The sequence below is a fragment of the Podarcis vaucheri genome (assembly GCF_965113315.1).
Source record: "Podarcis vaucheri genome assembly, chromosome: 3".
NCBI lineage: Eukaryota > Metazoa > Chordata > Lepidosauria > Squamata > Lacertidae > Podarcis > Podarcis vaucheri.
In genome coordinates, this window is record NC_138761.1 from 54294519 (window position 1) to 54307629 (window position 13111).

Here is a 13111-nt window from a genome sequence, read left to right on the forward strand (position 1 = left end):
AAAACCAACTACTTACACACACACGCTTCACCCTTCAGAAATGTTTGCTATCACATTTTAAAACTTATCACTCCAGCATGAGGGCTAAAAATATATTGTTAAGCTACAACTTGACATTCCTGAATTTTTTACTGTTAATCCTAATTCTTTGCCAAGCTAGGAGTGGTAGACGCACAAGTGGATACAGCCTCTAATCTCCCCAGGTGCTCAGACCTGTGATATGGTCTCTTTAGAGGGTGTGGAAGGTCAACTTTGACTTCAGCTCACAATGCCTCCATGCCACAGCCAAATAGTTGTAGATGTGGTCTGGTCAGAACTGGCTCAGCGTGGTGGCAGCTGGCTACCCCGATACCCTCCCTCCACTGTTGTATAAAGAGCAGAGGTAGCCAAGGGAAAGGGAGGCAGAGAGTGGCTAATAGCGAGGTCAGTCCACAGTGGAAGGATGTGGACCACTGGGGCACTATCTGTTGCAGAAGGACCATATTTCATCCCAATGCTGAAACTGGCAAAACAACTAGCGGCAAGGACTGCAAATTCCAGGAAAAGGACACCCATTGAGAGTCAGAAACTGAGAAGGGAGAAATAATGTATTGTGGAAGCTTTAAGCACCAAACTTGTTTGCTTTATGTAAAGTCAGTTGAAACTGTTACATAATTAAAAGACAGGTGTCTGCAATGAACTGGGCTTCTTGACTGAGGAAAAACATACACCCTCTATGTTATGTGATGAAAGATTTGACTGAAGGACTTCTTTTCTATGAAGGAGCAGTATCTCACAAAGGGTATACCACTTGGCCTGCTCTATTTTTTCATAACTGGTCTAGCAGGTTTTCCTGTAATTTAATGTGTTACCTGTATCTGAGGTAACCTAAAGCTCTTACCAAGCACACAAGCGCTCTTTTCTATAATGCAAGGCACCTGCAAGTGGTATCTTTAAGGCTCTTAGCAAGTTGTTCACCTGCTATCTCCTTGCTGGTGGCAATTGACGGAATTTAGTAAAATCAGTACACTTCTGCTTTGTGTTTATGAATGTGCATGCCCACACACTGCAATAAGATTACAATATTAAAGCTATGTCCATTTTTGAAACTGGAATTCTGAAACCTACATCACTATAGGAGAGATATTTGATTCTTTGTTGTCTTCTGATTTCTTACAACTACTTGGCATCAATGTATCTATTTAAAAGGCCAGAAACTATGTACTGTACTGTGTTCATTGCTTAGACCAAAATAGTTAGCAGATGCAGGGTTTAAGTAGGCAATTTAAGCAGCATCCCTTCAGCATACTGAGCACCTAAATGGACCCTTTTGAGAAAATACTTTGTTTGGCATGTATTTTATCTATTAAAAATGCAGTTATTAGTGAATGGTAAATTATTAAGCAAAAACAATGTAACCATCCTCTCAAACATAAAAACTTACAGCAAACTGCTTGCATCAATGTTAAATTTGTCCAAGGATTCTACTATTACTAGAAGAAACTATTAATTGTCTCACAACATTTAGCCTCTACAGTATTTTTCTCAAGGAATATACAGCAGGTTGTTTTTTTTCTAATGCAAAGAACACTATTGGTTACTGAACAATATCTTTAGTTTTCTGGCATTACAGTCAATCTCACGTTATTATAATAATTATATAATTCATTACACTCAGAGTACCCATTAAAACATTATGAAGTCACACTGCTGGCAGAGGAGCAAGGTGGGCGAATGTACTATTACAACAATGGGGTAAGAGACGCTATCGCCCATAATAACTTGCTGTCCCAGAGCTGTTAAAAACAGGCAGTGCGGGCTTGGGGAATCTCAGTTTTGGAAACTATTATAAGATTCCTTCAAGGCCCCTTTCAATTCTGCAAACTTCCCTCCAAGGACTTGGTTTTTGAAATATTTCCAGCTCTGCTCTGAAGCTTCTCTTTGGCTAAGGCATCAAATCATCAACCCATTTGTAACAGGAGTCCTATTAAAGTCAAAGAGACTGCTATAAAATTGATAGATGGCAAACTGATACTTATAGCTGCAAATCACATACTTCAAAATAGTCTCATTGACTTCAGTGATACTACTTCGGAGGAAGTGGCTGAAGGGGTGCAACCTACACATAACTCTGCACACAGCAGCCTTTACTCAATAATGTCCTGCCATCAAGAGCATTGTCCTATGCTTTTGCTTATGATGCCATGCCTTCAGCAGCTACAATGTTTCTCTTCCAAATAGAGTAGGCAAAAAAATTAGTTTCACACCTCACATAGAGTGTCTCAACCAGAGGCCCTTGATTTTTATATGAAATACACATACATGAATTCTCAAATGTCTTTGCAATACAGGGGCAGGATCCTATTCAAAGAAGTGACTCATACAGGGTAAGGTGTGATGGGTGGGGTTTGCTGGAGATGAGAGATGAACAAAGATGACAGGACAGGCTGTTTCTGAATTGCATACTACACTGCAAACCTGCACAGATTTATCTGGGGGAAAGTCCCACTAAATTTAGTAGGGCTTGTTTCATATAGAAACATCCTGTAAGTGCTACAGAAAATATTATTTTTATTTTTAAATTTTTCTATCCCCCCCCCTTCTTCCCAAAGGAGCCCAGGTTAACAGAAGAGATGGTGATGTACTGCACATGGGCTAGAGAGTGAGTCTCACTGAAATAGTAGGACTTACTTTTGAGAAAAGAGTAGGCTCAAACAATAATTTAGCCAATCCTATGCAGGTCTAAAAGGTAAAGGTAAAGGTACCCCTGCCCGTACGGGCCAGTCTTGACAGACTCTGGGGTTTGTGCGCCCATCTCACTCAAGAGGCCGGGGGCCAGCGCTGTCCGGAGACACTTCCGGGTCACGTGGCCAGCGTGACAAAGCTGCATCTGGCGAGCCAGCGCAGCACACGGAACGCCGTTTACCTTCCCGCTGGTAAGCGGTACCTATTTATCTACTTGCACCCGGGGGTGCTTTCGAACTGCTAGGTTGGCAGGCGCTGGGACCGAGCAGCGGGAGCGCACCCCGCCGCGGGGATTCGAACCACCAAAGTTTCGATCGGCAAGCCCTAGGCGCTGAGGCTTTTACCCACAGCGCCACCCGCGTCCCCAATGCAGGTCTACTCAGAAGTAAATATTCTGCAATGGAATTTACGCCTAGGTAAATGTTACAAGCCTGCAGCCTAAGGCCTGTAAACACACTACAGTGTAAGCCCCATTGACCCACTGACTTTCTGAGTAAACTTGCCTACGCTTGCACATTAATTCTCTACACTTTGTGCAAAATATTAGAATGTTTGAATGATCACGTCTACATCAATGACTCTTCCTAAATGCAAGCAGTAGTTTGCCAAACTTTGTGAAAGTGTAGTTTAAGCCTAAAAAATTGATAATCCTAAAAACAACCTGAATAGCAATCCCTGTGAAAAACAGAATTCCGTGGGCTCAAGGGAAGATTTAAAAACAATGTTTGTGGTAACACACAGGGGAAGTACTGATTTACAAGTTTTGTCCTGATATCTACAGGTCTATAAGGTGGCATACAAATTTAATAAATAATAATAATAGAAGTTAAACAAGGCCCACAGCTCCAGCCTATAAGCAGTGAGATTTGAAAATAGAAATGATTCTAATTAAAACCAGAGAAAGAAAAGCGGCTTTGGCCATAGATCTAAATTATTATAGCTGTTGCAGGTGAGGTGATTTCCCAAATATTTGCCGTCACCTGACTTTATAGCAACAGTTGAAACAGTATGGTGTGGTGGGATATATTATGATGACAGGAGATTGTGTATATATACAGGGCCGGATTTAGGTTTGATGAGGCCCTAAGCTAATGCGGCCCTTTATAAGCCCAGCTGTCCTTTGTCAACAACAAATTGCCGCTTTTTTGTGTTGAATATACGCTATATGGCAATTTATGGACCTAATATGTATCTAAAGCCATTTGCCACTGTTGCTGTATGTATGTATGATTTGTTTTATTTGTTTTTTTTTTTAATCTTATATTTTGGAAATGTACATCCAGTGTTTTTTTCCTTTAAATTTTTTGGGGACCCCAAGAGAGTGGGGCCCTAAGCTATAGCTTGTTTAGCTTGTATGTAAATCCTGCGCACACACGCACACACACACACATATACAGTGTAGACTGATTCAAGTGTGGCTTAAATTGCATTGCCCACCGTAGTGGGTGACATTCCTTTGGAGGAAGGTGTGTGCAAATGATGCCCAGGCGCACTTTGCCCAGCCTGGCCCTTCCCCACCTCTCGCGAACGAGTTTGCAGCCCCTTCCTTCCCGGTGTGGCTCCAGAGGGGGGGGGAGAGGGGGGAACCAAACGACCCGAAAGCCAGCTGCAACTGGCTGGTCACACATACCACGGTGTTTTTCATCATGGCTTTGACGGTGAATCCATCGCTGACCTGCTTCTTGCTTCTTCTGGCATGCCTCAGCGGCTCCTGCAGTTGTGGGGGTCTGTCTTTCTGGGGACCGGGGCCCTCCTTCTCCGCCACCATCACCTCAGGCGGCTGCTTGGGAAATTAAAGAACTTGAGGACGGAAATTCACAAAAACAAAAAACCCGATAACGACCTTTTTTTTTTTTAAAGCACTCCTCCCCTTCCTAAATTCCGTCCCCCTGCATCAGCTCTTCCTCAGCCCCCGCACAGGCTTCCGTGCAGATTCGGGATGAAGGAAGGGGGAGGGGGGAAAGATTGGCCTGTTTCTAACACCAACTCGCTTCTAGGGACTCCGTTGCTAGGCGACGCGTCAACAACGAGCATGTGCAGCTCGAGAACGCTACCCGTGTCGGGAGCCTCGGCACGACCGCGAAGCTGGGCTCGAGGCGCACGCGCGGTAACAGCAGCTGAAGTCCTTCGCCTTCTTGTCTTGCCCTCAGTTGAGGCGAGGTTTTTCTTGCCTCTGGCTGAGAACCTACGAGTGACTCGAACCCGGAAGGACCTGAAAGGCGTGCAAAGATCTGCCGGGAGCCGAAGCGGGGCTCGGCACCGCTCCTGCGGGACTGGGGCAGGTTAAAGAGGACATAGTATCCGGCGAGAACAGAGCATGCTCGATAATTCATATTGAGGTCGCTGCGCCCTCCTCACCTGCTGTTGAACGCCCCAACGATTATGCCAGTTGAAGAAGATAGTGAAAATTAGGTTGTCCTATTATAATGAGAGATCGTGTCTGCTCTTGGTCCCGGAGAGGGAAGGTTAATAGGATTGTGCTCTGGGAAGCACCGTAGAAAGGAAAAAATACAGGCAGAGATACCACCTTTCATGGAAATAGAACCACACAGAGCTGTAGAGTTGGGAGCATAGCTGTCAACGTTTCCCTTTTATTAAGGGAAATTCCCTTATTCCGAATAGGACTCCTCGCAAGAAAAGGGAAAAGTTGACAGCTATGGTTGGGAGGGAACCGACGGTCATCTAGTCCAACCCCCTACAATACAAGAATCTCAACTTGCGATCCCCGATCCACTTTGAAACAAGAGTGGACCCCCTTTAGCTTTGCAAATGTGCTAGAAGTTTACAGTGGTACCTCGATTTAAGTACTTAATTCGTTCCGGAGGTCCGTTCTTAACCTGAAACTGTTCTTAACCTGAAGCACCACTTTAGCTAACCTGAAGCGTATGTAACCTGAGGTACCACTGAATTGCAATGTGCTAGCAGTTTTATTGCTGCACCATTAGGAGGGTGCCTCTCCATCATCCCCACCCCGCCTCCACTATTACCTCTTGTGAATTATTTTTCTTTTCCTTTATTTCCAAAGCATTGTTTCATATAGAATTGCTGACAATACAGACAGTGCAGAAATCTTGTGCGTGCTCCACTGAAATAAACAGGACTCCTTTCCAAGGATCTTAATTGATCACTCTACTCTCCCGCAAAAGCAACTGCATAGGTGGGAACATAGGTGGGACAGAATATATACTGTATTATCTATTGCTGACTTCTGTCTGTCTCGGGAGATAAGTGCCCTTTTAGGGGTGAAGTCAACAGAAGACTGTTGGAGAATTACAGTGTGTGCTGTGGCTGTAGAGACTGATATGGGAGAGACATGTTTTGTTGTAACTGAAAAGTTGAAGGCTTCCGGCTGTGCTGATACAGATGCATCACAGCATTTCTGCTCTTCGCTCCTCCCAGATATCATTCCTCCTCTGATCACTGCTGCGGATAAACCACTTGACTGTCTATCGCCCGGCACTGTGATTGTCTGCAAGCATGGTGGGGGTGATGTTGCCAGCATTCATGTCTCATTTGCAGACATCTTTGTAAGAGTTGATTCACCAATGAGCCTGGTGCCTGAAGAGCATGTAGTTGGGGATCCTGCCATCTTCCATTCTGTGGAATATGTGTGTGTACACACACACACACACACACACACACACACACCTACACATTATGCCCGTTTTACTGCTTTTGTTTGACTGGCATATCGTATTAGATTTTAGTACAATGATGTTAAATTTTTTATAAAGTTCCCATAATTTTGGGTAACTTGTGCTCTGAACCCACTTGATAAAACTAAACATTATTTTATTTGGTAACTTGGCGGCAATATCACTCAGAAGTGTAATTTACGGTAATTTCATAGGTCTTCTTCCCAGAGAAATGGGGTTGATTGCAGCCTTAGGTTATGTACATTTCTTTAGTTATTTATTTACATTTCTAAATAAATAACTATTTACTGTACTGCCTTTCATCCAAGGATGACAGGGCGGTTTGAATATAAAAACAATACATACCATTCTAACAAACAAAAACAATACCGTCCCATACAGTTTAAAAGGCCAAAGGCTACCTGGGAGTGAGCATCATAGAATTCATTGAATCTTACTTCTGAGTAGATATGTAACAGGTTTGTGCTGTATTTGCCATAGGACTAACCAAGGCATATCTTCGCTGTTTTTGTGTTTTTAACTGATTTTAATTATCCAATATGTAAATCTCCTTGAGACTGTGGTTTAGAAGGTGGATAATAAATCAACAATAGTAATAAATACATACGTCTGTTCAGAATTCAACGGGGCTTACTTCCAGGTATAGGATTGCAGCTTAAATATCCTGGGAAGTGTTTTAAACTCACACTTCGTTATTGCTACTTTTCCAACACTTCAGTTCACACTTGATTCACCTTTGACACATTTCTTGGGAGTGGTGGAACCCAGCGGGACTTACACCTGCGTAAAAATTGCTATATGAATGTTCCGCACCTGCTCCAAATACGCATCCTCTCTCTCCACCTCATAAAGCTAGTGAAAGCGTGGTAAGCAAAGGCAAAAAGGTCATAGGATATGCCTGTGGAACGAAGCAGTAGAGGAATGCCGTGCTCAGCGCGCCCACTCGCCTCACAAAGGTTGAGGGCAAATTATCCCACCCGCCCTTTAGGTTGAGGTCCTGAACGCCTGCAGCGAGACTCAGGCGTCGCTTTTATTCCTGTCTCCTGGTACTGAACACAACAAAGCGGCGGCGGGAAGGCAGATACCTATATTTGCGTGTGCTGTGTATTATTGCTGTAGCGACGTCCTGCTATGTGCTATTTATAGACATTTATAGACACTAGCAGGGCGAAGCCGGGGAAGTGAGCAAGCAAGGAGACTACGTTTCCCAGAGTGCACTGCCGCAAGAAGCGCCTCGCCTCGCCTGCGCAGTATTCGGGTTGCAGCTCCGGCGGCCTGCAGGGAGCGTTGTATCCTGAAGGTTGACATTGCTGTGAATGTGGACAGGGCAGGCTATGTGAGCGCCCCCTCCTCCTCCTCCGCAGGCTATGATAGGTGAGTGGGACCCGGATGCAACGTCCCCCTTTGATCCCCTCCCGGCACTACGGGGAAATGGCGGGCGGGTGAAGGGTGTTCGTGGTTTCTCAGGAACAGTGCAGTTTTGCTGAATATCCTAATCCCGATGTATGAACACAGAAATACACCCACGTGACACCGCAGCCTGTGAGCTCCAGTTTATATAAATTCTGTGTAGCTCGTACACTGCCAAAATACCCGCTGAACATTTTACTTTCTCCATATACATACATATATAGTTCCCCTTTTTTTGCATTCTATCCCACTTAACAAATAAAAACGAACGTATCTTTCATTATAGTCAACCAAGCTTTTAGGTACTTGACAGGCTTCTGATCCAAACAGTAATGCTGTTCATATCACAGAAATGCCTTGGTTAGTGATGGGGGGGGGGGGGGAGAGAGAGACATCTTTCTCCTAAAAAGAGCAGCCTACTCTTGTGTAACACCAAAAGCTCACTGCCTCCTCCATCTGGATGCTACTTTGCACACTCAGCCCTCCCCAGTGTGAGAGCCAAAACACCACGTTAGGTTAAGCCAGTGTTTTTCAACCTTTTTTGGGCAAAGGCACACTTGTTTCATGAAAAAAATCACGAGGCACACCACCACTGTGTGCGGAGAGGGAGATGTCAGAGCCCCGCTGCTCTCTATGGGGAATCGGATGAGAGCGGACCGCCTGTCCGCTCTCATCCAATCCCATCCGATCTGATCCCCACCCAGGATGGATGGAAAATAGGGTGGACACAGTCCAGCGCCCGCCTAGTGGGCGAAAATTTGACTTTTTTTTAAAAAAAAAATCTTTCGAATTTTTCAATTTTTCCCACGGCACACCAGGCAACATCTCGTGGCACACTAGTGTGCCGCGGAACAGTGGTTGAAAAACACTGGGTTAAGCACCCCTTAGGGAGAAAAAGTTTTCACTGTGACACTTATTTTTGAAAGCAGCAGCAGCCAAACTAGCAGCTATTGCTGGCGAGGAGAGGTAATCAGCCAGTAAACAGCTATTTCTTCCTCCTGGACCTTTTTATTTTTAGTTTACCTTATTTCTTCCTCCTGTTGCTCTGTAGCAGAAAATGGGCACTGCCGCCCTGTCTTGCTGCCCTGCTGCTGTGGTTCTTGAGCTCAGGCAAGCTAGAGAAAGTGCTGTCTGCTTCTCTACCTTCGTTCTCCAGCTCATCCCCTCTAGGCATAGGCAGAAGAAAGCCAGAGCCTCTACCCATTCACTTGTAACCTTAGTGGTACAACATACATTATGGAGCATCCACCTCATCCTCTTACTCCCCTGTGGCTTGCGGCCCTGTGAACTCAGTCCTTCCCACCATACTATCAAGAGAAAGGTGATGAATAAGGAGGCAGAGGTAACTACTCTTCAAGGAGCAGCCACTGCCTGCTTTTGCTGCCTCTGGATGACTCCTAGTCTTTACTGCTGTGCCACTCTAGAAAGGGGATGCCCAGGAGCAGGCAGAGTCTTCCAGAGGGGTCTGGCATGTGACCTGTGGAGTGCAAAGCAAGTGTATGAAATGGTCAGGCCACCCCCATTGCTACCATGCAATCCCTGGAGGGATGGCTGGGGTGAATGTGGCCCTAGATCCAATAAATGAATAAACAGTTTCATAGAGAGAACTCAGGTGAGATCGCCAACCCTTTGTGGTATACTGCTCAGAGAGAAAGGGAAAAAGCAGAGAGTAGGCAGAAGCAGGTGTCCATTCTTTCTCTCTAGGCAACACTATGGGTGTAATCCTTCCCACTGTGTTGCCCTCAGAAGATGAACAAGAGAGAGGAGACAGTAGAAGCACAGTAGAGACACACCCTCCCTCTTTTAAAGTGAGAGAGTTCAAAAGAGAAGGTGCTGGAATGGAGGCTACAGAAGTTTGGCGGGGGTACCTCTCCCCTTCCAGCTTCTCCCCAATCTCTGTTGCAGGTCTTAAATAAGATCATTCCTGTTGGTGGAGGTCATTGGGCAAACCTAAGCAAAACAACTATTCTGAAACATCTGTTTTGATGAATTAAGATTTCCCATTAAGCAAAGGGGACTCTTTTTTATTTAATATTATTTATTTAAAGCATTTGCACCCCACTCTTCAGCCAAAAAAGAGTGGCTTACATACAATCAAATTAAGACAAATCCCTGTCCGTAGGCTTACAATCTTAACAAAACACAACACACAAGGGACAAGGAACAAAAGCAAAAGCAGGCAGCAGTTTCTAAACAGTTTTTTCTATGATGACTAGCTGGCACATAAACATAGTGTTCTCCACATCCTTCATTGGTAAGAAGTCCATTAGCAATGCCGGACTGGAGGGTTTAGTTTGCTTTGGATGAGATAGCACTAAGACACATTTTATTTACAAATATAAACAATGGAAGCAACTAGGCTTTAGAAACAGCTAGCCGAGCTATTGGTTCCTAAAGAACCATTGTTTTAGCTACCTGGATGGGACTGCCCACAGCACAATTAAGCTACCTCTAGTGAAATATATTCAAACTGCTTCTTCCCAGCTTACAACTGCAAAATCAGGCTCAGACCATTTTTTCTTCTCTTCCCCTTAGCTTCCCAACTCTGATGTGTATTGCATTTCAGAAGCCCGTTATCAGAAATGTTCCTATTCTTTTGGTCACACCCTTTTGGTCACACCCCTGTCCACTTGGGCCTGCTCATATTAATCAAAATAGCTGGACTCACAATAGAAGTTTCTGCCAACATGTGATCTGTCACAAATCATTCCTGCTATGATTCATAGCTATTGGGCCTGAGTTGCCAATTCACTAGGAAGCAAGGCTTAAACAAAATTTCCACCACCCAACAGAGAGTTGCAGCACAATCCAGTACATGATTACTTGGAAATTAACCCCAGTCGTGTTGAGTGAGGTTTTTTCCTAGAAAAGCGTGCATGGGGTTGCAGCCTTAGGGATGGCTAAACCAACGGAAAAAACCAGATTAAACACAATATAGTCTGCGGTTATATTGTGGCCCAGACGACACCAGTGGTGTAACCATATTGTATTGGAAGGAAGAAGGAGATCGTTCCCATAAGCCTCTTATTTTATTTATCCCAAGGATCTATATGCACCTCAACATAGTAATTTTTACAGGTTCCAGTTCAGTTATTTGTGACTTTATATAATTAGTAATTTATGGTAATTTATAACCTAAAAAAAACAACAGATGCATATTTATCTTTTTTTCAGCTATATTTTTTAAAAATGCTTTCTGATACATTTTAATTGATCTGTATATTTTGCGATACATTTTGTGGTTGGTTGATTCATGGATTTAGGTGTTCACAAGTGGACTGGAATGTCTGTGAAGTGTTCAGAAAAGCTGTGATGGTTGCGTAGTGATACTCGTTTACTTCTGAATGATGTGTTTTTTTATATCCCCAAGAGATTGTGCATCCTTGGTCTGAATATCCAAAAAGCTTTTAAAAGTTAAGTTTGGTGGTTTAGTCTGTGTGGGTTTTTTCCCTTTTCTTTTTTTCTTTTCAGTCACTGAAAACACTAAGTGAAGTATTTGTAATAGCTCCCTTCATTTTAGTTCTTGCTACTGTCTTGCATTCCAGAGGGAATTTGTGGAAAGTCTGGCTTTCAGTAAAAAGCTGTGTGTGTGTGTGTGTGTGTGTGTGTGTGTGTGTGTGTGTTTCTGTTCTTCAGTAAATAATGTGGAATACTGAGGAAAATTCTATACTCCTTGATAAAGCATACATTTGTTGAAATATTGTGTGCCAGTCTGATGCATCTTGTTTTGCTGACAGTTATTGTTATCCAGGGTAGAAGCACTACTTCCTTTCTGGACAGCAGTGGAGAAATACTACCTGCAAAGAATATATTATCAGGCCTCTAACTCTATCAGTAGCTGTTATGTGCGGGGCGGATTGATCTAAATAGTCAATTTAAATCAAATTTCCAAGGTTCTAATGCATATATTTCCTAAACAATCATGCATACTAATTGGTTGCTATGAAAATTAAGTGGCACATGTTCACAACTGAATATAGCTTTTATACTACCCAGGAGAATAATCCAAAACCTCTCTTCATGGATACTACTTGGCTTTTGCACTACAGAAAGTAGACTATACACACTTAAGGATACTAAGGAATATCAGTTATTTGAAGACTGAACCCTGCAATCTTATACACACATAACCAAGAGCAAGTCTCCCTGGGTGTCAAGAGACCTAGATGTTTACTCAGAAGAATAGGATTACATGGTAAGTGCCCAGAACTTTTCAGACACAAACGCTAGTGGGAAAACATTATCCCATGATATGGAAACTCTACTAAATTAACCTCAAATGAGCGCACAGTAGACAAAACTATGACTAATAAAAGCAATACATATAGTTTTGCTGAATTGATTCCGTTGTGAACCATAAACACAGGCTAGCTGATAATGTATCATGTTAAAACTCCACTTGCACAGCTGATAAAATTAATCAAGTTAAACTACATATGCAATGTAGCAGGGTGGTTGATACCAGTTTAGATAACACACATGCTTTGTTTCTGGCTTAAATATGGGAAAGCAACAACAAAAAGCATCACCACTGTCAAAAACAATACCATATCATGAAAATTGTGGTGTGTAAACCATGCCACTGAGAAGAGCCCCTTTAACTGGTGTATTTTAAGGGACAAAAAGCCATAAACATCACCAGTGCCTTGTGATGAAAATCATGTGCCCTGGGTTGGGGCCCTTTTAACCTATTCAGTAATCCAGCCCTGGTAAAAATGGCCACAATTTCTGTCATCATCAAAAGGTGCAGCACCAAGTATATATATTATTGACTGTTCTGTGACCTTTCCATAGACCACCAGAATGGATCTCACAGACCACAGTTTGAGAACTACTTAGTTTGCCTAGAAGACTGACATTGAAGCACAGCCATGCCCCATGTGATAAACCTCTGCCTTACACATTTTTGTGTGTGGAGAGTCCTTTGATGATTAAATGCAAAGCATTTTGTGTGCCGTTGCATGGAAGAAAGTGATTCAGCCTAATTGATCCGTTGCTTGCATTCTGAAAATGCTATGGCAAGTACAGTGGGTACTAAACTGCAGAATCTCATATGCTGCCTTTCAGTCAGAAGGGGAGAGAGGCTGAGGAGGTTGAATCAATTCAGTCTTGTTCATTCAAAACAGATGCAGCGCACTACCAAGACTGACTTTTGCAGGGCATTAAGTGTTCCAAACCAGCAAGCAGTGCTATTTTTCTATAAAAAAAAGATTCCAGAACTCATCACGAATGCCTCCCTTGTTCTCTTTTAACGGCAATGGTGTCCACCTGAGAGGTGCCGATACGAAATTCCTGTGAGTTCCGGCTGAAAAAAAGCCCTG

At 43.4% G+C, this 13111-nt stretch overlaps 2 protein-coding genes across 5 annotated transcripts in view; one reads left to right on the forward strand and one right to left on the reverse strand.

Annotated features, from left to right (window-relative positions):
- Window positions 1–4749, reverse strand: part of PACRG (parkin coregulated) — a 233009-nt gene extending 228260 nt beyond the window's left edge. The window contains exon 1 of one of the 2 annotated variants that reach the window (XM_082215353.1): window positions 4355–4749. In XM_082215353.1, the coding sequence (XP_082071479.1) occupies window positions 4355–4492 (138 nt within the window). In that variant the 5' untranslated portion in view covers window positions 4493–4749. The remainder of the gene's footprint in view (window positions 1–4354) is intronic. The other variant, XM_082215352.1, reaches the window with a different exon arrangement.
- A 2843-nt stretch (window positions 4750–7592) lies between these two features.
- The window catches only part of PRKN (parkin RBR E3 ubiquitin protein ligase), a 634267-nt gene continuing 628748 nt past the window's right edge, over window positions 7593–13111 (forward strand). Inside the window, exon 1 of one of the 3 annotated variants that reach the window (XM_082215278.1) lies at window positions 7593–7754. In XM_082215278.1, the coding sequence (XP_082071404.1) occupies window positions 7748–7754 (7 nt within the window). In that variant the 5' untranslated portion in view covers window positions 7593–7747. The remainder of the gene's footprint in view (window positions 7755–13111) is intronic. The other 2 variants (XM_082215276.1, XM_082215277.1) reach the window with 2 other exon arrangements.